The following is a 26,632-nucleotide window of genomic DNA, read 5'->3' as shown; positions in this document are numbered from 1 at the left end:
TTGTGTGCATGCATTGTTTCTACAAGTTATAATTCTTGTCGTTGAAGCCCACATTGCTTTCCAACATAATGTTGGGCAACAATGTCATCCCTCTTAATTTCCAATGACATAAAGATAAGGTCAACTTCTCAAAAAATTACTATTCCTAAAAAAATAAAGGATCAAGTTATTTTTTGGTACAAATCCCTAGGCACTTGATTCCAAAAAAAATGTCTTTGATTTTACTTGATTTTTAATAATTTAAAAAAAAAAAAAACATGACTCAAGAAAAATAGCCTTAGAATAGAATAACTAGATTAGAATTTTCAAAAGCCCTACTTCAATATTTGCAAAACCCCTAAGTGTACAAGAAATAGAAAACTTAGTTGTAGCATTGTAAACAAAAAAATGCACTAAAAAACCTAGAGTTGTAGAAAAGGCAAAAATATGTAGATGTAGCACAATTTTTTGAAAAGAAAACCTTGGTTTCAAGTAAGTATTATGCAAATATGGCAACTAAAACAACTATACAAATAAGAAGCTCCTCAAAAGCGGCTAACACAAGTTCACAAATCACATTATGGCAATCATGCAAAAAAAAATTTGTTGGCAACCTTTCACAAAAATGGCAAAAAATCTTGTGACAAAAAAATGTAAAAGAATAACATGGGATTGCGGCAAAAGAACACAAACAAAAAATATTGTACAAGCTTCTCCCTTGCCAATAAAACCCTGGGTAGCGATGTTGACAACAAAAATGTTATGACAAAACAAAACCCAACAATTTATCAAACCTGTGATTATTAGCAAAAGAAACCTTTGAATTTCAATATGAAAATCCCCACAAACTAAACATGGGTAGTTATAAAATTTGCAAAAGAAAGACCAATGATTTTTCTTGTTAAAAAATCCATTAAAAAATATATTTAAAACTTTTACAGCAACTTTTTCTTGTTTGAAAACAATCCACATAAAATATGACTCAACTCTAACAGACCTAGAGTTTGACGAACGAGCACCCTTACCTCTTATATAATATTTTTATGGCAATATGATCATTTTAATGTTGTTCATTTTACGTTTTAAAAAAATATGTTGATTGTCAATTTTTTAAATAAAGAAATCATCTAATAAAATATTTTAAACTTAAATATTTAGAAATTATATATTTTAAACATAATGCATATAAATATACAAAATGTATAATCATAAAATAAATTCAAATATATTATTTGGTAAAGAATTTAAAACAAATTTCAAGTATGAGCTCCAATACCAAGAAATGGTAATTCATTGTATATAATGGAGACAAAAGACTTTATAAATAAGAAAATAGAAGATTATGTTTCTTTAAAAACAATCAAAAAAGAATAAAGAAATAGAAATGTACTAAACTAACTTAAGGTCATTACTAACTTAAAATACATAAATGACCATAGTTAATAATTGAAACTTTTTTTTAAGTAGTATCAAACATATTACCTCTTGCTTATCCATTGAATCAAGTTCTAAGATCTTTTAAGAGTAATTTATTTTTTATCATTTTGATTGAGGGTGCTTGGAAAACCAGCAATTTTTTTAAATTTAAAATAGTTTGTCAACTCTTTTCACCCCTGGCATATTAGAGTTAGAAACATTTAGAGGACTCCCTTGTCATGGTGTACTTATGAATGAAATAAATAGCTCATAGGCATGAAGAATTTACATCTACAATGGGGCATTTTGTAAAGAATATGTAACCTACAAAGGTTTCCAACTTAAGTGAACGTTATAACAAAGTCTTGTTAGATCATGAAAATTTTCTTTAGATGAATTGTAGATTTACTCAATCCACCCAATGACTCCATTTGAGTCTTTTGTTAAAGCACAACCAATGGCTTTTGAGAAGAATCGTTCAGATATTTTTCTTGAAAGATAACAAAAGTGAAGGATGTAGTACATTTGCATACCTAGTACTACAGAGAAGATCAAGAACTACTAGGAGCCCAACCCCTACAACTAATGAAATCTCCACCTCGAATGGGGAACACTTCATCAACCCCTTCAATAATCCAAATAAATAGAATTTCAAATTGAAGAATATAACCATTGATGTGTCATAATCTCCATCCTTCACATTTGTATGAATTGAATGATATGTGCAATGTCAACATTGATATCTGTGCCATATTTTATAGAAGATATTTCACAAGTCCCAAACATATAAGTAATTCTCCATATTACAAATTTTAAATGGTGTGCTGAGGTTATCTCAAGGCCAATGTACTAACCAATTTAGAAGCTTAATGCCCATATGCATTTCTAATTGATATGAATAAAGCTACTTAAATCACTGATGATTCTAGGAGGTGCAATTTTGCATTAGTTTGAAAACTAATTGCAATTAAAATAGCCCCATTGAACATACACAGTATTTCAAATCAGATCTAAAAGGTCTTAAGGAAGAATACCCATTGAAATTCATTACTCCCTATCATTGACATTCTCCATTATCTTAGATCCTCTAATCCTAGATTTAATTATTTAACCAATAGGTGCAGAACATTAACTAATGCTTATGAAACCAATAGAAGCTGGAATTAACCTTGTATATACTAGCAATCTTGTTACAGGACTGCTGATGTTCATTCTTTCTACATGTAGTACATTGAATCCAATATATAGTTAGCCCGACACCATTAAATCCATTCCAAGATCCTTCATCTCTACCCCCATACCATGTTGCTCGTGAACCGGGTTATGCTATCAATACTTAGCAATTCTAGTGATGTTCATGGGATTTAAAAATAACATGTTACGGAAAATTTCCTAATAGGACATGACCTTTGGTGACGATGAGGTCAAGAATAACATGATAGGAGGTTTAAAATGGGATGGTGACCTTAAGGATGTACAATTTCTAGAGTTATAGACCACACTAAGGAAGAAAACAATTATGGATAAAAATAAATATACATATCCTTATGACACCATAATATCAAAGGTTCCCACTATACCTTTACGAAGGATATTGTGCTTGTTCAAGTAAACATGGTAAAGAAATAGAATTGTTGATATTTGGCCTACAACTGACGCACGTGATGTTAACAATTATTTGGTGGATCAAAAACAAGTATCCACTTCCAAGACAGCACTACTCCCACCTGCATGTGAATTATAGGAGACTAAGAATTCTCTATTAAAGGCTAACACAACACTTTAGCATGTTGGAAACAATTGAATTTCAATACCATTAATTAAGTCTTACTAGTTAACTTACAACCAAAAGTTAATTCTCATAGTTTCACATGAGCCAAGAGAAACCCGGAATCAAAGAATGACTAACAAGCCCTTGAACAAAATACTAAGTTGCTAACAAATCCAATCAAACCAGTAACTACAGAAACTGGAAAGTAGCTGCTGTGGTAGGAGAAAAGATATCCAAGAGAGCCCTACAATCAATGAGACACTAACAAGCCCTTGACCCAAAATACAAATTTGCTAACAAATCAAATCAAAATAGTACTACAAAATGTTGAAAGGTAGCCCCTGGAACAAAGAAATCACATAGTGTGGTCAAACATTCAGAGTCTTGGACACCAACAGTTAAAAACCCCAAAAAAGAGTGATCGGTATCTTCTCCACAGAAAAACTCATGACTCTAGACCAATTCCACATTGCCCAGGTCCTTGATAAAATCCAACTTGGAATTGGCAATGCTTTGCTCAACATTGGTTAATCCAAACGATGTATGAAGCTTTTAGGAGCACTGTGGTGAAGGGTAGAGCATACAAACACAAGTTGCCTTATGCCTACCAAATCTTCGTCAATTCTTTATAATTATTTGATTGGTGGAAACCATTTGATGTATATTTGTATGATTGATTAACACAATTCCAAAGAGGACTTACGGTACTCAAGAAATCGCATATAAGTCTTTTGGGAGTCAAGTTATCCATCTAGTGGTATGCATGTAAAAAGAAATTCCAGAGAGGGTATTTGATGCTCAAGAAGTTTCATGAGACTTTTGGAAATGGTGTTATCCAGCTAGAATGTACATTTTTTAATCATTCGTTCTTGCCTTGGTATTAGTGTCCCACAAGAAACCTTTGTCAAGAAAGCATTTGACATTTTCTAGCAAGAGATTTTACTACTAAAACAGGAGGCTAACTATCTCTATATTGATACCATACAATAGTTAGAACCCAACACAGAACCAGAGTTAAAATTGTTGCAGAACCTCTTGTACCCTGCCATGTTGAATAACGAAATTGATCTGATGGTCCAGCCAATGAATTAGATGTATATCTTCATATAATTATGGGAAACTAGTCTGATAAATGCGACTAGACTTGAGTCATTTAAGGGGACAGAACAAGAAACCACTGAGAGACTGAAAAAAAATGCCTGCTAGATAACATCCACATATGGAACCAGTAAAGTTCTTTTAGTGAATGTCTTGATCTTCTTTGAGTGCCGTTCCCAATGTCATGAAAGTATTAAAAACGGATAGTTTTCTTGAAATAAGACTCACGGGAGTCATCCAAATTTAGGAACTAATGAGGATTTCCAAGACAGAAGCTCATCTTGTGAATGCTTCAGCTTAAGACAGTGATTGCAATATGCATGTTCTCCATCAAAAGTTTGTATCATTCTCTAATATCTAAATGTTTGTAAGCGTGACTTGCAAAAACAGGAAGCACATTCCAATTATCAGAAAATGTGTCTCATCCTTGAGTCTGGGCAAAGAAAGCCTCAGGAAATATTCAGAACCATTGCCTTTGATCACAGAAAAGGGCTCGCAGTTCATTCTTACATAAAATATTTAGAAACCTTTTTGCTCATGTTACTGCCAGTGATAAGATGACAATCAGAGGGAGGCATTTCTTTTGTGGAATAATTGGAAACCTTTTTTCTCATGTTACTGCCAGTGATACAATGATAATAGGAGGGAGGCATTTGGCTAAGCTTCCCAAACTTTTCCTCATAGCAGTCCCACATCTCGCACCTGTGTAGAAAAAATGGTAGCAACAATCGTTCTCTTTCAGTAGCACATATATTTCCAGCCTTAGAAACCTAGTTTTGAAATACTTCTTGTGAAAATGAACAGAAATCAGGCATAGAAAAATCAGAAAATCAATGATCGTAGAAAGTTGTTACCAGTACGCTAAAAACTGAAAAGGTAAATATCTTGCATAAACCTCTTTAACTTCTGTATCAACATTCTGCATGGTGCACTGAGACCTTCTGTGGACCTGCAAAAGGAAGTTAACTATTCATTACTGAGAAAAATCTTTCCACAGAGGAAGGAAGACAAATAAATTCAACCAACCATTTTCAAGTGCCTGACAGTTTCAGAATCAGCCGGAACTCTCTCAAAGTATCCCATGCACATCAATACATTTGTACTTGTGAATGGACCAAAACCCTCTAACTTGAGGAAAAATTCTTCCAACTCACTGAATTTCAGCAGTGGTGATCCATCAGAGCTTTCAAGAGGGTTTAAGTCAATAGCACCATTACAGATATCTGTTGCTAGCTTCAGAATGCGCTTAGCCCTGTAACCAAGACAACAGCGCTTTGCCAAAATTGCTTCATCAAAGCTTGCCAGTTCTTTGGGAGTGGGAAAATCCCCTGTGCTCCATGCTTGAGGACTACAATATTCTTCAGTAAGGGATTCTGTGCTTGAGATTGTTTCTGACAAATTCACTTTAGAAATCTTTATGGAATTCTTGTCTTCTCCTTCTTGGCATAGCCCTATATCAAGATTCATTGGACTCTTTTTGGTACCTATTATGCTGGACGTCTCTGATGCTGTGGTCTTCTTCACATCTGTGAAAGGTAATCCCTGTTCTGAAAATCTGGCAGGTGCCAAATTGACAGCAATATTACTTGGTTTTTTAGAGCATCTTTTCCTCTTCACATCTTTTTTGTTTGGAGTTTTGGGTGATGAATCATCAGAATTTACACAAGTACCATTTAAGTTTGAACTGGTTTCTTGAATAGTTGACCAACCAAGTGGTTGTTCTTTCAGCTCTGACTGGAGATCACAGAGTAATCTATTCATGGTCAATGTCCTCCCCCACCTACAAATCCATCAGCAACATGATGAGATAGATATTAAAAACTGCTAGAATACCTACCATGGAAAGAATTTGATAAAAATAAGATATTTGACAACTTGATTCTAAAAATAAGATGAAAACTTACAGGAATAAGGTGCAAATATTCACCAAGAGAAATCTTTATCTAAAAGACTTCCGACAACCAAATTTGAAAAAGGCAAGCAATGCAATAAAGAAATTGAGGAAGGGCAACTACCAAAATACATGTATGTGAAAGTTCAAAGGTTAAGGTAAATATGAGATCTAAGAGAACTTCCTTGTGCTCCAGGTCTGGTGCAAATAATAGATACAGCTCACAAGTTTCTTAAAAGAGTTTCATAATTGAAACTGCTGACAATATCAATTAGATAAGATAAGATAATATAGCATTATTAATGTCCAAGAAGAGACCAGAAAGAGAGTCTAAGGGAATGAAACCATACAACAAAGCAACAGCCAACAGTGGGAACATCGAACGGTGCCCAGGGAAAGAGCAAACAAAGCTAGAACAAAGCAAGAGCCCAGCAAAGGATCGATAGCAGAAGCTAGCAGCAAACTAATCACTTCTCGTCGCTGAGTAATCCCAAACTGAAGGATATGGTCCGGGATGAGACAAAGCCCCGGGCCGTCTCTGAAAACTGCTGATAGTGGAGGGCTGCTGCTGTGTGCAACCCCTGCAAGGTCTCACAGACCTGGTATGCCCCGAGGTAGTGAGGCCAAGCCATGGCTTCGTGGCTCGAGCCGAAGAGGCAGACATGAAGGAGGTGATGAGATCATCGGTAGTCTATCTCAACGAGAACTAAAGTTGTAAGATGTGATCCCGAAGCTGCATGGCCTCTTGGAGATAGATCACAAGAAACTGTTGGTTAGTGTATCTGAAGAAGACTGAAAGGGACTGACACCCCCTAAAGAGGCAGTAAAACCTCCCTCTAATCACATAATATATGGGGCAAGGGAAAATAAAGGCAGCAGATTCTGTCCTCTCTGCCAATTTGGTGGTTTGTCTGGAAATGGAGCCAATGAGAACCCACCATGAAAGAGCCCAAAGTGAAGCAAAAAGCATGCATCCAATGACTGGCAAGGTAAGAAGGATGTACAATGACCCCATTTTATAGATCCATATAGTGCTCTATGTAGAAGGACATCCTCGGTTAGAGCCCCCCCCCCCCCCACCCCCATGTGGTTAACCCATGTCATGAGAATGCACTGCTTGTAGATGTCCATCTTGACATGCCCATTCAACTCCTATTGGGAGAGGAGGAGATGAGTGGGGATCCAAAGAGAACTGAAAGGGGACAAGGTAGTTGATCTCAATCTCCACTGAACTCAAAAGAACAGAGGCCTAAGCATACCAGCAATGGGCCCACCCAATGGAATCGGCACTTGCAATCATCTCCGAGGAGCAAAGGGCCAGGTCAGAGTATTTGTGATGTTCGTCAACAAAATTCACAAAACCTTGAAGTCGATGGAGGAACCAAACTAAGTCAAAGATGGCCTCAAGTCTAAAAGGATGGAACCCAAACTCGGCCAAAATGATCCTGGGAGGAGTGAATGGGTGGCACCTAATGATACACTAGAGAAGCAAGATCCAGACTCTCTCCACCAAAGCTCAGTCCAACTCTAGGAGAGAGGGCCCCGAAACAACGAAGTCATAAAGCATGGTCGACTTGATTAGGGAGTTCAAGAGAGACATCTCGGACGTAGTGTCCTGAAACTGATGCTGAAAACACTCTATTTGAAGCAGAGAAAGGGAACAAAATTTACCCTGGGTTGCATGGCCTTCCTCATATTGAAATGGGGTCCAGAGAACTTGACCCCCAAATAAGTGTAAGAAGATGAGATCTCAACCTCCTCGCCCAGGAAAAAGAAGTGGAGATGAGAGATCTTCAAGCAATTGAAAACCATCAATCAGGTCTTACAATAGTAACCACCAGCTGCGAATCACAAAAAGAGGCCAGACTATCCAAAAGGTGTTGAAGACCCTCCGGGGAGGAGACTAAGAGAACCGCATCGTCTACAAATAGTAATATGGAGACCACAACCTGATGCAAGTAACAACCATCACTTAAAAGTGAGTAATCCCAAAGGAATGCCTCAAGCTCATCAATGTAGATACCAAACAAGGTAGGTGAGAGGGGGCAGCCCTATTACACCCCAATGGTACTCTAGATAGGGCCAAAGAACCTTGTGGAGTCCTGAATCTACCCACCACACTCTTGTACAATCTCATGATAGCCATCAGAGGAATCTTTAAAATCCCAATGTCTCTAAGTCTCTAGGAAAGAGCTTCACAATAATTATAACAATAATTAATTTTGTGAAATATTATTTTGTTATTATACCCCTTCCACATACTTTCAAATGTTTTAATAGTTTATTTGCTTGGTGGAACCAATGACACATTATAAATTCTTTTAAACTCATCGATGTAGATTCCCTTGACTATTCCTAATGCCTGTAACAATATCGTTCACTTTTGCGTTTGAATATTGCATCTATTGTTTCTTGTATGCTTTTCTCCTTACCATTGCAAATATTCATCATTCAAAATTCCTGACACGACTTCTCTAACCATTATTGCATAAGGTGTAATATTCATGCCAGCAAGGCGTTCAAGTGGAATTTGATGCACATGTGTATTGCTGCCATCTGATCACTATTATTCAGGCCTGAACATCTCTCCATCTGTTTTCACAATATTGGAACTACTTATTGAGAGCCTCACCCGTATCAAAAATAGGTCGTGCTCCATTCTCAACACCACACAACGTCCATAGTTATCCACAATGTGCTTTGTGGCATGGGATTGCGGGTGTCTTAAGATTTCAAAAAGCTTCAATTTGAGAACATGCCTTCTACGACAGTGTTTCATTGGGCACACCAAGAGAAGCCTCGATATCAAAAGATTGGAAAGCATTCAGACCATGCTTCTAAATAGACTCGGAGTCTTTCGCAAACAAGATTCCACCTTTTCTTTTCAATGTCTTTGTTTGCTTTACCATTTACTTTAATCACTGTTCAGGTATGCGATGCTTGTTCGTTTTATGTCTTTTGCACAGGTTGCTATGGAGTATGCTGAATAAACTTACGGTTTTTGCAATCTTGTTGCTACTTTGTTCACTGTGTACTCCCTTTCTTCTCCTGTGATGGCCTCTCTGCTATCGTTATATGCATCTATAGAATTTATCTCTGACTTAATGGTTCTATGACGGTGTTTCATTGGGCACACCAAGAGAAGTCTCGATATTAAAAGATTGGAAAGCATTCAGACCATGCTTCTAAATAGACTTGGAGTCTTTCGCAAACAAGATTCCACCTTTTCTTTTCAATGTCTTTGTTTGCTTTACCATTTACTTTAATCACGGTTCAGGTATGTGATGCTTGTTCGTTTTATGTCTTTTGCACAGGTTGCTATGGAGTATGCTGAATAAACTTACGGTTTTTGCAATCTTGTTGCTACTTTGTTCACTGTGCACTCCCTTTCTTCTCCCCTGATGGCCTCTCTGCTATCGTTATATGCATCTATAGAATTTATCTCTGACTTACATGGCTGGTGCAGATATCCATCGGGTTCCATATAAACTTAATACTCTATTTTCCAATCTCAACATAGTGACTCTTCTCATCATCACCGTAAAGCCCAGACATGTCTGTTACTAGCATCATTTGCATTAAATCATTGGTCATACCAACTACTTCTAACTTGTTGCTGCACTCCCAGATTCTACTATAACAAACTTCTATGTTTCTTGGATAGATACACAATACTGAGTATAATATTTATTCAATGCCTGTAGTAAGATATGCATCAGATTTTTTATCCATTGACTTCATTATTTTTTTGTTGTATCTCTTATGTTCATTCAATGATTATTCCCTTAACTCAGTTACTGTCATTAAAATAAGTCCAAGTATATTGATTGTATCTACATAACATGATTATGAAGTTTGACCTCTTTATTTGTATTCTGAAAATCAAAATAGGAGCCTGTATTGGCAAAGTATTATGCAGAACCAGTCCTCTTCTTCACATTCTTCTTATCATTGCTCTCGGTGTTTTCAAGCATATTGTTTGAATATAAGTAGTGGGTAAAATCTGAAAATTGACCACTGGGTGCATGCATCAAATTGGCTTCTAAGATTTAGAATGGCAGGAATATATTTGAAGATAAGGAATTGCACATAGTCACACATTAAGATTTTCCCTTTGGCATGGTATTTGGGACTCTAAATTTTGCCAAAATTTGAGTCCCAACAGTGGCTCTTGTTGGGGACATATTCCCCTTGTGGGCATAATGAGACTCCAGCTATCTCTGGAAAAGCAGACTGAGCATCCATGCTTAACATGATGCAAGGTGAAATTGGGTGGCCTCAGGCCCCCCAAAAAATGAACATCACTCTTTTCCTCTATCGAACACCCGATTTTGATTATGTAACAATTTGACTCTTGCTATATTAGATGCATCATCCTCTTGTAGAATATTTATTGGATCCATTTGATTAATGCGGTTATTGCTATCCAGCCTTTGTCTTGCCTATGAGAAATAATTAGGTGCACCGTGATTTTTGCTCAATGGAAGATTTTGATCAATCAAACAATCCTCTAGATTAAGTTTTTCTGCTTGGATGTCTCCTTGAACACAATTTGTTCCATCTCCACATTCCAAATATTGTTTCTCCTCACGAAAAGATTTCGAAGATAGTTCATTTTCAGGAAATGTTACCTCTCTCTCATCAAAAACCCCATCAGATATGACACTTGGAAAATTTTCAGAACTACCCTTCAAGACATTTTCCTCATTGTGTTTGTATGATTTCATATCAGCTTCACATGTTTGAAACAACTCCACTCATAGGATGAACTAGTGCATGTCTCACTTTTTGAATGCATATCATGAATTTCATCAATTCCAAAATTAGGACTGCTATCTTCTTCATGATGCTGATGGATTTGATTGCATAGAAGATCCTCTTCAAACAACAGATTCAAGAATTCAGAGAAATCAGACATACCTTTATCTGCTTCCTCTTCAAACAATGGATTCAGGAACATAGAATATTCAAGTATGCCTTCATGAGAGCTTTCATCCAGATCATCTACTGTTTCATCAACAAGACTAATATCTTCATTATCTTCTAAAACTTCCTCATGTTCATACATTGTATGCAATTCTATTTCATCTCTCAGCAAAGCTACCAACTGAAATTTATTGCATAGAGTCACCACCTCTTTCGAGGAATGTATTGATTTGTTGACCTTCCGGGTTCTTAATTCCCGCAGGGTATGCTTCCAAACAAACTGATACAACTATTTTCTGATTCTAGTCTATGAAATCTGGAACTTTAAGTAACTTCACAAAGCTCTATTGTGAGCAACTCTCCCCAATAGAGTCATCAATATGTTGGTTCCCAAAACCACAGATTGGAAATCTAAGCGCTTGCCAATTCTCCAATATCCACAATCAATTTTGGTCAATGAACGAGAATGACTTCAATTCCCTTGCACTTCAAGCTTCGCTACACCAAACACGATCACTTGATCCGAAGATTTTCTATAACGAATTTAAACTTTGCGAGTTCTCCGGTTGGCAAGGTCCTCAAACTCAATCAAAATGAAATTAAATGCTAAATGCTTAAAATGGTTGAATGTAGAATGTTTTGAATAATATTTATCAATAATGGATTTGATTCTTGTAAGAAGGAAGATATAGATTTTTTGACTTCAAATATAAATCCAATAATACTTCAATGATTCAAAGGACCAGTGCCTTTGCTTATTCGGGTAATAGAGTCAACTACAACATGGATTATTACATACAACTTTATAAAGTTCTATGCACTCAAACTATAAACATTTAATAATCAAGACGTGATAAATCAAGTATATATACATGTAACTTTTCTTACCAGATTTTAATTTATTTGTAGACTGATGCACAGTTGTGTTGCAAGTATGATCACTAATGCCAATGGACTGATTTGCTTCTAGAATCTGTAGAAGTTAGAGCAATAATAACAGAGATAAAACAATATTATTGAACTCAGAATTTCCTTCGATCCTTTGAAGTGCTTGCATTAATAGATTTCGATGCCTTGTTTACTTCGGGCAGATTGATTATATATCAAGTGGAAGGGGTGTGGGGATGAATGGCCATGTCTCCGAATGGAGACATGGACATTCATTCTCACACCCATTCGGAGGTAACTAATCCTCACGATTTGTTATTGACTTAAACCAAAGTAACTAAATGAATCATTAAATCTATGGCCTGATATAAAGGATAGATCAATCGTGATCTAAATATCAAAGGAATCAAAAGTGGTTTCGATCATGCCTTAATGATCACTGAAAATATGTCATCGGTTTCAAACTGTGAATAATCACATACAGCACATATGTATGCATATATGTATAATAGTGTGCATCATACTATTGTACATATATACATACGTATATGCTAATCACAGTAATGTCAGACCGAAGCTACATGCATTAACACTCCCTCTTAGCTAGGGAAGACAAAGTGCATATATATAAGTTCTTATTTGAAAAGTAATATCCTCAAGATATATTTAAGAAAATCAAGTCTCATGATATTCCTTCCAGTTATGGTGTGTACACAGATATCAAGTCACATGATATCCATCAACATAGTAATCTAATAATTATAAAGTCATCACCTCATATTATTAGAATCAACATTTCATTATAAAAGATCGTCACCTTTTAAATAATGATAGGGTAGGCCCATGAGTCATAGAGTCACACATATGACAAAAGAGTTTACACTTTAAACATCTTTTATTAAATAAAACAAATTTACAAAGTTGAGACTCAATCTCATAAACTTACATTTCTACCAAGCCAAGTTTCTTTTTGAAATGATCAACCTTCACTTTAGGAAGAGCCTTGGTGAGAATGTCAACTGTTTGATCACCTGTATTATATTCTAACTGAATAGCTCTTCTTTCCACCATGTCTCTTACTTAGTGGTAAGGAATTTCTGTATGTTGGATCTATCATGAAATACCGGATTCACAGAATACCTGATACAACTTTGGTTATCACAGTGAATAGTGGTAGGTTTCATAGGCTCACAAAACAAGTTAGAAAGCAACTTTCAAGGCCACATTGCTTCTCTAGCTCCCATTGCTAGTGCAATATACTCTGCCCCAGTAAAACTCTGAGCAATTGAAGCTTGCTTTCTGCAGATCCAAGAAATCATAACTAAAACATCCTGATGTGCTTTTCCAGTCTTTTACACTTTTGGCCCAATCAAAATCAGTATATCCATGTAACTCCAAGCTGGTATTCTCATATTTAAGTTCATATCTAATAGTACCTTGGAGATACCTTAATAAATGATTCAAAGCAACAAGATGAATCTCACGAGATTCACACATGAACTAACTTAATGCATTCACAACATAGTAGATATCAAGTCGAGTATTTACAAGATACATCAAGGATCCAATTATCTATTTGTATAAAGTGTGATCAACTAGTTTGGATTCAGCAATTGCTTCCTTTAGCTTGTGTAAGTTGGTTTCCATAGGTGTAGACATAGGTCGACAGTCCCACATTCCAAATCTTTTCAAAATATCAATAGTATACTTCTTTTGATGTAGAAAGATATTCCCAAACTTCTGACATACTTCCAAATCTTTCTTACACTGATTAATGAGATGTTCTTCCCCTGTAATCAGAAGGTCATCAACATATAGAATTAGAATTAGCATATCACCTTTCGTTACCTTAAAGTAGAGATTTGGATCAGCCACATTCTTGGTGAATCCAAGACTTAAAAGGTATTGGTCAATCCTTTCATACTAGGCTCAGGGAGCCTGTTTGAGTTCATATAGAGCCCTCTTCAATTTACATACATAAAAGGCAGCATCATGAGTCACAAATCCTTCTGGTTGTTCCAAGTATATTTCTTCCTCAATTTTTCCATTTAGAAAAGCAGTTTTTACATCCATTTGATGGATTTTCCAACCTTTAGTTTTTGCAATGGCTATTACAGCTCTGAGGTATACCTAGCAATTAGTGCAAATATTTCTTCAAAGTTGATTCCTTCCTTTTGAGAAAAACCTCTAGCCACAAAATGAGCTTTATGTTTTTCAATGCTGCCATCTGCATCATACTTAACTTTGAAGAGCCATTTTGAAGACGCAACAGATTTTCCCTTAGGTCTAGGAACTATATCCCAAACATCATTTTTTAGTATCGATTGATACTCTTCCACCATTGCATCTTTCCAAGCTTGATGTTTAAGTGCTTCTGAAGTACTTGATGGTTCAGGGTTTGGACTCTCACACATGAAAGCATTATATGTCAATTTTCTAGGTCTCTTACTTTCTCAGAAAGTCCTTGAAGGTGTTGCAAATCCATCTCCTTCCTGTATAATTTTCCTTGCCCAAAGTGGCCTTTTAGAATGATCAAGACTCTCTTCTTGACTATTAGGAAGGATCTCGATTTCATTTGAAGTCTCTTCAGGGTACTCCCTTTGAATCTCAGGAGCAAGAGCCTTTTGGTGCGATATGTCAACTGTATCTAGTTCATCAGAAGTTTTGGCTCTTCTGAAGGCAATGTCTTCTTCAAAAATGACATCTCTACTTAGTTCTATTTGTTCCTGTCCAAGTATGTAGACTCTGTATCCTTTTACTATTTCACTAAAACCAATACGAATTCATTTTCTTCCAGAAGGTTTTAACTTTGTCCTTTTCTCCTTAGGTACATGAACATACATAGGACATCCAAATATCCTTAAGTGACTAATGTCAAATTTCTTTCCTAAAAATGCTTCTTCAGGGGTCTTATTGTCCAAATATGAGCGAGGAAATCTATTCTAAATATAAACTGTTGTATTAGATGTTTCAGCCCGGAATGACAGACTCAAGTTTTGAACAAAATTCATAGCCTTAGCAGCTTCTACAATAGTTTTGCTTTTCTTTTCAGCAACTCCATTTTGTTGAGGATTGTAGGGGACTGTGAACTCCCTCTTAATCCCAGCAAGTTTGCAGAACTCTTTAAATACTTCAAAAGTGTACTCTTTCCCATTCTCTGTTCTCAGAACTTTAATTTTCTTTATTGAGGAGTTTTCAGTGATTGTTTTGAATTCTTTAAACTTAGAAAAAATCTCTTCAGATTCTTTGCACTTAAGAAAGTATATCAATGTTTTCCTTGAAAAGTCATCAACAAATATCACATAGTACAAGAACCCTCCTATAGATGGTAAAGACATGGGTCCACATAGATCAGAGTGCACTAGTTCCAACACATCTTTAGTTTTTCTCAAACTATGAGGGAATGACTTTTTAGTTTTTTTCCCTAAGGCACAACCTTTGCAGGATTCATTTTGAATATGGCTTAATTTGGGCATTCTAGTTACTAACCTCTCCATGGATGTTAGGGCATGAAAGTTGATATGACCTAATCTTCTATGCCATATTTCATTTGAATTTGAAGTCTCATGCACAAGTGCAAAGTTTATCTTAGTGCATAGCTCATATAATAGTCCTTGTCATACTCCTACTGTTAGAGCCTTCTTTATGGTTGAATTCTTAGGCCAAGCTAGTACCTTACCTTCCATGAATGCAATTATATAACCATCATCTTCAAGTGCAAATATTGATATTAAATTCCTTTTAATACCTGGTACATAAATAACTCTAGAAAGCTTATTAGAATTTCAAATTTTCAATTTGATGGTGCAGGTCCCAATTCCTTTTACAGAATGTGCAGAATCATCACCAATTGTAACTTCTTCAAATGTTTCTATTTGCATGCTTTCTAGCTCATCCTGATATCCAATGATGTGTCTTGAAAATCTATTGTCAACTATCCATGTGTTAGATTTGGTTGAAATTTGACTGGACAATGCTGAATAAAAGGCATATTTCTCAGATTCATATCCTTCGTTTGATTTATCAGATTTGGCAAATGACGCTTGAGGTTTAGATCGATCGGGACAATTTATCACATAATGTCCATATAGATCACATCTAAAACATTGAATTTTGGACAAGTCTTTCTTCTATTTAGACTGTCATTTTCCATGAAAGTTTCTTTTCCTTTTGTTGTTCTTCTTCTTTCCCTTATGAGAATTTGTGTTACGAACTTGAACGTCTTCATCTAAGGTTTTGTGTTTTCCCTTAAACATTAATCTCAATTCTTCTTGAAGACAATCAGATCTTAGTTGATCTAGTTTTGGATTTTAAGTCTAGCACTTATAGCTAGTACAAAAGATTCCCAAGAATTTGGAAGTCTTCCTAACACTATTAGGGATAATTCTTGGTTGTCAATCTCATAACTAACTGCAAATAATTAATCTCTCAAATCTATGATTCTCATGAAGAAGGCATTCATAGTTTCTCCATTGTTCATGCTGATATTATTCGTCTTTTAAGACCAAGTTTTTTGCCAGTGTTATTTATTATGAATGCATTTTCAAGAGCTCGAAACATGCGATATGTTGTTGCATATTTTGCTACAATAGGGACAATGTGATCTCAAACACCATCCTCGATTATCTTCATGGCCTTCTCATTATTCTTGATCCGTAATGTTTTCTCTAGATCACCTTTAGGTTCTTTCTTATATTCTCTTATGAAAGATTCCAATTTGTTTTCTTTTAATAACATCATATACGAAGTTTCCAGGATTCAAAGTTATCAACATTTGCAAGGTGGTGTTCGAATCTTAACGTGTTTGTCATCTTGTAGATAAAAGATAGACTGCAATTTGATGTGAAATCTGATCTCTCAAACTTAATGAGATCTCTCCTTAACAAGGCTCTGATACCATGTAAAGTTTCTTACCAAATTTTAATTTATTTGTAGACTGATGCACAATTGTGTTGCAGGTATGATCACTAATGCCAATGGATTGATTTGCTTCCAGAATTTGTAGAAGTTAGTGCAGTAATAACAGAGATAAAACAATAATATTGAACTTAGAATTTCCTTCGATCCTTTGAAGTGCTTGCATTAATAGATTTTGATGCCTTGTTTACTTTGGGCAGATTGGATATATATCAAGTGGAAGGGGTGTGGGGATGAATGGCCATGTCTTTGAATGGAGACATGGACATTCATTCTCACACACATTCGGAGGTAACTAATCCTCACGATTTTTTACTGACTTAAATCAAAGTAATTAAATGTATTACCAATCATTAAATCTGCGGCCTGATATAAAGAATAGATTGATCATAATCTAAATATCAAAGGAATCAAAAGTAGTTTCGATCATGCCTTAATGATATCTGAAAATATATATGTCATCGGTTTCAAACTATGAATGATCACATACAGCACATATGTATGCATATATGTATAACAGTGTGTGCATCATACTGTTGTACATATAAACATACGTATATGCTGATCACAGTAATGCCAACTGAAGCTACATGCATGCATTAACAATACACAATTTTAAACTAGTCCAGATTGCACTTGAACTCCTAACGTAGGGAGACAAACTGGATATAGACATGGAAACGATTCAATATTTCACTATATCTATTATGATAGAGTTTAAAATGACATAAATGACCTTGTCCACTTCTCTGACATTTAAATTTTTTATGGAATTTTAAAGATGATTAAAAAGGACGAATCAATTGCAGTTTAAATCTCCATGCCTTTTAAATAAACAAAAAGAAAAAAATGCTTTAATTTATCATTAAAATATAATATTAGAATTTTATATTACAAAGCCATATTTTTGCTCCTTATTCCTCCTTACAAGTGAATGTAAAATACTTTTTCTTCTACTTTTTTTCTTTTCAAATGTCTTTTGTTCAAATGAAATACTCTCCATTTATATTCTTTCCAACGATGGGTGTAACTTTTCATATGAAAAATTGTACCTGTTAATATATAATCACACATTTTCATATTATAACAATAATTAATTTTTTGAATTGGGAAAGGCATCATGACTCCTACCCCGGACAGCATTTATCATTTTACAGCATGCAAAGATCCCAATCCTCCGCACGTATCAGCTTTTGCAATCATTTCTCGACACCCCGGTGGATGCTTGTTTCTAGAGAGTTCCAAGCAAGTTAAATTCAGGTAGAAGTTAAGCCAAATTCTAGAGTTTTTCATCAAAGGCGACGAAAAAGGAGGCAAATATTGCTTTGGGCTCTAAGAATCAAACACAGACTTACGAGGGTAGGATCACTGGTTGGCGCCTTAAGAACATAAATGTGTTTGATGATCCAGATTTCCTGGAGGGAGTCCAACAGATGCTTGGGCCAGAGTACTTGGATGCATATTGGAAGCGATGAGCGAACCTGGACATGGTGTCTCTGTTTTTGGCGCTAGCACTAATGGTGGGCAAAACGAAGGAGGAAGATCATTGTGTAGTTGAAGTGTGTGTTCATACATAGTGGCTTTTCGGGTTGGAAGATATAATTGAAAGAGTTGTCTTGGGAGTGGGCGTAGAGATGGGAGAGGAGCCTTAGAGATTGATTCAGACGTAGACTTACGAGGGTAAGATCAATGTTTGATGCCTTAAGAACATATTTGTGTTTGATGATCCAGACTTCTTGAAGGGAGTCCAGCAAATGCTTGGGCCGGAGTACTTGGATGCGTATTGGAAGCAACGATCAAACCTAGACATGGCGTCTATGTTTTTGGCACTGGCACTAATGTTGGACGAAACAAAGGAGGAAGTTCTCTGTGTAGTTGCAGTCTGTGTTGATACACAATGGCTTTTGGGGCTGGAAGATATAATTGAAAGAGTTGTCTTGAGAGTGGGCGTAGAGATAGAAGAGGAGCCTTGGAGATTGATTGGTGGAGGGGAATCGTCTGTTCAGCCACTGGTAGTGTGGTCCTCTACAAATCCACAAGGAGTACATGTCCCAAAGTCGGAGCAGGGTTGGAGAAAGATTGTGGATTTTCTGCTTGGGAGAATTTGGGTGTCGGCAGAGAGCAAGCGAGGTTTCATGAAGGCTACACCGCGTAAGAACACACTTGCTCCAAGGCAACCTCTGCGCCATCAACTCATGAAGAACCAGGCAAGAGTCCTCAGCAAAGGGTGTTTGGGTGCATGCCTCATTGCTTGAAGAGGCAGGGGATAGTTGTAGTAAGCATCGCCGAGTTACGCAAGGGATTTCAATGTTGGCCAATCACTCTACGCCAACATTCACACGAAAGGAGGTAGTGCGTTGGTTCAAGGATTAGCAAAGGAAGATGGTGGAGACAACGGCATTAGCATATGAGCACCTTTTTGTTTCGTCTCTAGTGTTTTTTGGTTTGGGCGGTTCATGCTTTTGGCAGTGTGTTAATACCCTACAGTTTTTTTTTGTAATGTAATATGTATGGCCTTAGGACAGGTAAATATATGGTAGTAAGGTATATGGCCATACCTCAAATATTGTAATCTCTCCCTTTAATATCAATATAATATCAATAATGTTACCTATCATAAAAAAATTGATTTTTTGAAATATTATTTTGTTATTATACCCCTTCCACATACTTTCAAATGTTTCAATAGTTCATTTGCTTGGTGGAATCGATGACACATTATAATTTCCTTTAAACTCATTGATGTAGACTCCCTTGACTATTCCCAATGCCTGGAACAATATTGTTCACTTTTGCCTTTGAATATTGAATCTATTGTTTCTTGTATGCTTTTCTCCTTCCCATCGCAAATCTTCATCATTCCGAATTCCCAACACAACTTCTCTAACCATTATCGCACAAGGTGTAATATTCATGCCAACAAGGCGTTCAAGTGGAATTTGAAGCACATGTGTATTGTCGCCATCTGGTCACTATTATCCAAGCTTGAACATCTCTCCATTTGTTTTCACAATATTGGAACTACTTATTGAGAGCCTCGCCTGTATCAAAATAGGCCGCGCTCCATTCTCAACACCACACAACATCCATAGCTATTTGCAAAGTGCTTTTGTGGCATGGGACTCAAGGTTTCTTAAGATTTCGAAAAGCTTCAATTTGAGAACATCCTTTCTACAACAATGTTTCATCAGGCACACCAAGAGAAGCCTCGATATCGAAAGATTGGAAAGCAATCAGACCATGCTTCTAAATCAACTTGGAGTCTTTCGCAAACAGGATTCCACCTTTTATTTTCAATGTCTTCATTTGTTTTACCATTTACTTTTATCTCCGTTTAGGTATATGATGCTTGTTTCATTATGTCTTTTGCACAGGTTGCTATGGAGTATGGTGAAAAAACTTATAGTTTCTGATGTCTTGTTTCTAATTTGTTGACTGTGCGCTCCCTCTCTTCTCCTTGTGATGGCCTCTCTGCTATTGTTATATGCATCTATAGAATTTATCTCTAACTCACATGGCCGGTGCAGATATCCATCAAGTTCCATATGAACTTAATACTCTGTTTTCCAATCACAACATAGTGACTCTTCTCATCATTGCCGTCAAGCCCAGACATGTTTGCTACTCAGATCATTTGCATTGAATCATTGGTCATACCAACTACTTCTAACTTGTTGTTGCATTCCTAGATTCTACTATAACAAACTTCTATGATTCTTGGATAGATTCACAATACTAATATAATATTTATTCGATGCCTGTAGTAAGATATGCATCAGATTTGTTATGCATTGACTTCATTATTTTTTTGTTCTAACTCTTCTACTTAATCAATTAGTACTGCCTAAACTCAGTTACTGTCATTAAAGTAAGTCCAAGTATACTGATTGTATCTACATAACATGTTTCTAAAGCTTGACCTCTTTATTTGTATTCTGAAAATCAAAATAGGAGCTTGTATTGACGAAGTATTGGGATAGCTTGCATTCAACGTACAGAACCAATCCTCTTCTTCACATTCTTCTTGTCATAGCACTCGGTGTTTTGAAGCATATTGTTTGAATATGAGTAGTGGGTAAGCTCTAAAAACTGACCATTGAGTGCATGCATCAAATTGGCTTCTAAGATTTAGAATAGTAGGAATATATTTGAAGATGAGGAATTGAACATAGTAACACATTAAGATTTTCCCTTTGGCATGGTATTTGGGACTCTAAATTTTGCCAAAATTTGAGTTGAAACAGGGCCATCACTCTTGGCCTCAGGGTCCTGCATAGGATCTCCTCGTGCTCTAGCCTCCTCCACTGCCATCACCATTGCTTCTACCTCTAGATCCACCTAATCAACCAACTCCAAGTCTTCATCATTGAAGACAGGATCATCAACTTCTAGCTTCAATTTGACCTCAAACAGCCAAGACAAGCTATGGGAGTTTAACACTATTGAAGGCATGTTGAATCCTGAAATTTAGCTAAGCTTGGAATTTTTCGAAAACCCCCAAAATCTAGAATCTGCATTTTGACTCCTATGAAGTTGAAACCTATTTCAAACATGTAACGCCTCGCCAAGGGATCCAAAAGAATTAACCTAAAGTTTTACTAAGTTTGCCAAACGTTTTTTTTTAAAGGTTAATAAGTACAACAGTCATAAAGTAGCGGAAGCAATAACATACAATCATACAAGAAAACATAACAGATTACATTCCTTAAGGATCCCAAGACGTTGAATCACATTTAAATTTAAATAATACTAAGTCCAATAAATAACACATCCACATGAAGGAATAATTACAAGTCCAAGTCCATTTAAATAATATACATTTGTTCTGAATGCCACTTGGCAATAAAATTTGGAATGCACAATCATCCATTGTACATGTCACAGGGTATGAAAGGCTAAAAAAATATACATTTATAAAATAGATTACATCATCCATTTTGGATCCATGAAACATAGTACAATACAATAAGTAAAATCCATCATAAAGATATAACTATCCATCATAATACACAAAGACAGAATGAAAGGAAATGTAGACAAGGAACTCCAGCCACGGCATTAACGGACGGATCTCAATGGCAAAAGTAAAAAGCACTACCACCCAACCTCGTGGTAACTCAAAAAGGTCCACTCCACTGTGCTAAGGAGATAGTTTGAAGTCCCACACAGGATAACAATCCCAAAAATCAAAAGTAATATCTATGTCAAGGAAATCTATAAAAGTAATCCAACTCAAAGGTTCCAAGATAAATCGACATCTAGACCTAGAGGCAAACAAAAACATGTACGGGCAAACAAAAACATGTAGGAAATCTATACTGCTAGTGGGCAAGTGTCATCACACGAACCAACTCTAGGGTTACCCAGCTAGTCTTTTAATCCTCTAGCCCCTTAGTGACTCTATGCGGCACTAGTATCCTTTCGTACTGACAAGGCATACTAACGATGCATGGTCACAACCAAGCGTCCTCTCTACTCCCATCCTAGTCTGTACTAGCACTCGAGGCATGGGCGAGGAAAGACAAGACTCTTATTAGGTTCATTTTACTCTCATTTAGTGTAGTGTTTTCACTTATTAACTCCTTACAATGGGTTACCTTGGCAGCCACTTTGGGCCCTAGCCTCCATTGCAAGCCACTTCCCAACTTAACATACAGATTACCTACCCTAGGCTCATAAAAGTACAAATCAAAGAATCACAAGTTTCACCTCAGTCCTATACAAGTGACTAGAAAGCATCAAAAGATAATTCACAATAACCCCTCAATCCTTTACAAGTAACTGGAAAGCATCCCAAAATAACCAATCGAAGACTCAAAGGTTAAGTCAAATATGTGATACCATTCATCTCAGTTTCACACAAGAACACTGAAAAGTAAATACAAACAATAGATCCAAACTCATCATAGAGCATACCAAACACATTACCATGGTTGAGTTTAAAGATCAGAATCAAAGCATCATTATAATATCACAAACACAAAACTCCCAAACCTGTGGTAGACGTACTAAGACTTGTCAACACCCCAAACTCAAAACATAAGACAACATACAGATAACAGTGCAGTTTCATAGTTTGGTTTGATTTTAAAAACAAATAGTTTGAGTTAATAGTAAGACTTGAATTTTCAATAAATGTAAGTTTTTGAATATATGAATTTTATAGTTTATTTTTACAAGTTAACCCATTCTCATTTTTTAACAATTTGCACAATTTATCCTTTAATTTTATGAAGTTACAATATCCCCATTCAATATCACAAGATGACTTAAAAATGATTATCTATTAAATTATTAAAATAATAAATATTGATTATTGAATAAAATACTCATGATTCTATTAACAATCAATTTATTAAATAATAATAAAGGGAATATATTTTAACATTATTAATTGATACTCATCAATGATAATCTGAATTACTAAATTACTAATTATTAATTAAAATACTTTAATAATTAATATTTATTAATTATTAATTAATTTAATAAATATTAATAAAACTATTAATAAATAATAATTAAAATTTAAATAAAATGAAATTTAAAAATAACTTTTAAAACAATTGCAATGTAGTTATGGCCCCATCGGTCAGCCTTTATAGGCGGATGTTGTGTGGCCACAAACTATCAATTGCCGCACACAACAGTGTTTAATACTATTGCTACAGCAGCACTACAGACTACACCACAGGCAATGATAAAGCACGCGGGGATGTAAAATGGAGAGGTGGGGAATTGGTGGCCCTGCCTCCTCCAAACTCATTTTTTATATATATATTTTAAATTTTGTTTTATATTTTTTTTTAAATATAAAAACATTTTCAAAACAAGCCCCCCCCACCCCCCCCCCCCAAAAAAAAAAAATTTGAATATATAATTTTTTTAATAAACATAGCAAATTCAGTTTGATAGGAAAACCCAAATCAACCAATCAAATTTTAATTTAAAATGATTTATTTTCAAAACTAACTCCAATCTATTAACAATTATTCAATTCATGGAACGAGGGTTTCCTAGTTTTCAATCCTTATATACAGAAGAATTCACGAGTAATAGTGATCCACAATGAGAGATTGAAAGATTTATTACAGACAAAATTTGAAACAAACAATTCAACAAGCACGATGAAGACAAGAAATTTGAAGAACGTAATTCATTGGGTGAATAAAACATGAGGCTCTACCTGGTTCTAAGGCTAATTCGCAATCACTCGAAGATTGTGAAAGAAATCTCTTCTCTCAAAACCTTCTCTCTGAAAATTCCCTTCTCCAAAATTCTCGGTCCCTACGAAAAGAACTTTCAATCTTTGATATGGAGTTCTCTCCTAAATTTGGGGCACTGATTGTGCAATCACGCGAGGGAACTTGTTGGTCACAATCCTTTAACTCTTTCTTTACTTATCTTTTACGTTTTCATGCACGTTTTTTGCAATATAAAATATCTTTATTAAATTTATTTGCTTTCTCTTTTTTAATTAATTTATTATATTTTAATCTCATGCATAATCTTTATACAATTTAATTAAAATAGACTTTATTAAATAATTGCTCGCTCTCTCTTATTTGATTTTTAATAAAATATTTATTAACTTGAGTAATAATAATATTTAGCATTTATTTAAAAATGATCTCCTAAATATATTATTATTAAATTAAATTAATATTATTATGCTCTAAAATTAGAACTATAATTTTCTCTTTAAACTTAATTCTTTTTATTTAATTAATTTCCCAATCAATTAAATATAATTAAATATTGAAATTATCTTAATAATTTCCCATTAAATTAAATCATCAATTAATCTTTTGATTTGACTTAATTAACAAAAAAATCATCAAAAACCTACAAGACGAAATATGAAAACCCATCATAAAATATAACACACAAAATCAAACTCAAGGGTTATAATCACGAATTTACGTCTTATAACAAATTTGGAAGGGTAAACATCTCAGATACTTGTCCTAGTTTTTTTTTCTAGGACAATTGATTTAAAGGTTAGGATTTGGACTTAAGAATTTATCTCCCCTCTCTTACCATTGAGATATTGTGATAGGATACGCTCATTCTGGTAATTCAGGGGAGTTGATACCTAATACCTGCAATCTGCATCAAATCCACGCATGTACAAACACATATATTCTAAACTAAAAAGACAATAGAAGGAAGTGGTGCATGGTGTAGATCCCAACTAGCAGGTGACTACAACTCCCTTTCTTAACCACATCAGAAATGTCATACATAAAGAAAACATACACGCACACCATACACATGCAGTATGGGGTAAGTATCCATAGAAAACACATATAAATAATCCATCTAACTAAGATCATCAAATAATTGAAATCACTGTAAATAATCATCATCAAGGTATAATCATGCATACATGAAGTAACTAGTACCAAAGCAATCTCATCATAAAATCAACTGAGTATGAAAACAATATCCAATAATCTAGAGAATAATGCTACTAATCATCAAGCATAAACATAAACTGGCCTAAAAGAGTTTGGCAATAATAACTGAATGTAAACTAGGGGCAGGCACTACAAAACATCCTGACAATATTTATACAAATATAACTTAAAGTATAAGAAAGAAAATAAATGCAACTTATATTTAAAAGTTATATTTGCATAAATCATCCTGCCCCTAAGCCAAAAAACCCCAATACTCTTCTCTCAATTCTTCTTTCTCTATTCTTTATGTTTGCAAGTGATAGAATGACCTTTTTAGGTCTTAGTCATGCATTACAAACCAAAAAAAAACAAGGAAATAACATTTAAGAAAAAAAATTTGCCACTTTATGGGTGTTGGTTGTCGGTCGAGGTAGCCTAATGGGACTTGGCGAGTCAGCCAAGTCTACTGACTTGGTGAGTCAAGCAAGACTCGGTCAAGTCCGAGTCCAGAGGCAGCCAGCCTCGTTTTGGCCACCTCGCCTCAGGAGTACTGTAATGCTAGAAAATTGATCCTTTCACAGGAGATGAGGTCAAAACGACTGGGAGAAGGATATCATAAGGAGATCAAGTAACTTGACCAGTGCAAGATAGAGAAAGCATTAATGTTTGTCAGGAATCTGCTCAACAGATAAATCAAGAGCAAGAGGCTTTCGTTGAGGGAGGCCTTGAGGCCATATTAGAAAAGGATTTAGCAAAGGCAAAAGTTCCAATTACAAAAGATAGAAATTGCAAAAGCAAAGAGTCCCATCATGGTGGAAGAAATCAATGAAGGGATGGTGCAAGGACAAGAATAGCTATCAATTTATGACCATCATATAGCTACTCAAAAATGATTGAGGAAAAGGTCAAAGAGAAGTAGTGAAAAGAAAATTGACCCTGCATTGGAATTACAAGAGATATTGAACCGCGTCAACAGTTTGGAAGAGAACGGAAAGGCAATAAGATTTTCAAAAACCATCAATAAGGAATTAGGATCAATGACTCTGCAGGTTGCAATGCCTACAATTGACAAGATCAAAGACCAAATCACTCTAAAGGAGTACAATGTGACAGCATCTGATCTGGGGCATATCATTAGGGATTTTGTCATTGAAGAGTTCGATGACTCTACCCAAGCAACAAAGGAGAAAATGAGGAAATTGGAAGAAAAATATCAAAAAGTGAAGAGTAAGTACAAGGCCTTGTCTGAGTATCTGTAGAGCTTATCCCATCCAATCAAGGAAGAAAGACAAGCATTTATTCCTACTATAACTACTCCAAGTTTCCAACAGAGTTAGTAGAAGA

At 35.5% G+C, this 26,632-nt stretch overlaps 1 protein-coding gene across 1 annotated transcript in view; it reads right to left on the bottom strand.

The window, feature by feature from the left end:
* Positions 1 to 4,235: 4,235 nt before the first annotated feature.
* LOC149575131 (uncharacterized) overlaps positions 4,236 to 26,632 on the bottom strand; it is a 31,148-nt gene continuing 8,751 nt past the window's right edge. Inside the window, exons 3-5 of the mRNA XM_089814980.1 lie at positions 5,291 to 6,044; positions 5,119 to 5,213; positions 4,236 to 4,966 (exon numbers count right to left, since the gene is read on the bottom strand). Of these exons, the coding sequence (XP_089671106.1) occupies positions 4,771 to 4,966; positions 5,119 to 5,213; positions 5,291 to 6,044 (1,045 nt within the window). The 3' untranslated portion in view covers positions 4,236 to 4,770. The remainder of the gene's footprint in view (positions 4,967 to 5,118; positions 5,214 to 5,290; positions 6,045 to 26,632) is intronic.

Source organism: Cupressus sempervirens, chromosome 2 (assembly GCF_028749045.1).
Source record: "Cupressus sempervirens isolate cs-2001-9-10 chromosome 2, ASM2874904v1, whole genome shotgun sequence".
Classification (NCBI taxonomy): domain Eukaryota; kingdom Viridiplantae; phylum Streptophyta; class Pinopsida; order Cupressales; family Cupressaceae; genus Cupressus; species Cupressus sempervirens.
Note: the sequence above shows the minus strand (reverse complement) of the source record. Positions and strands in the feature narration are given on the sequence as shown.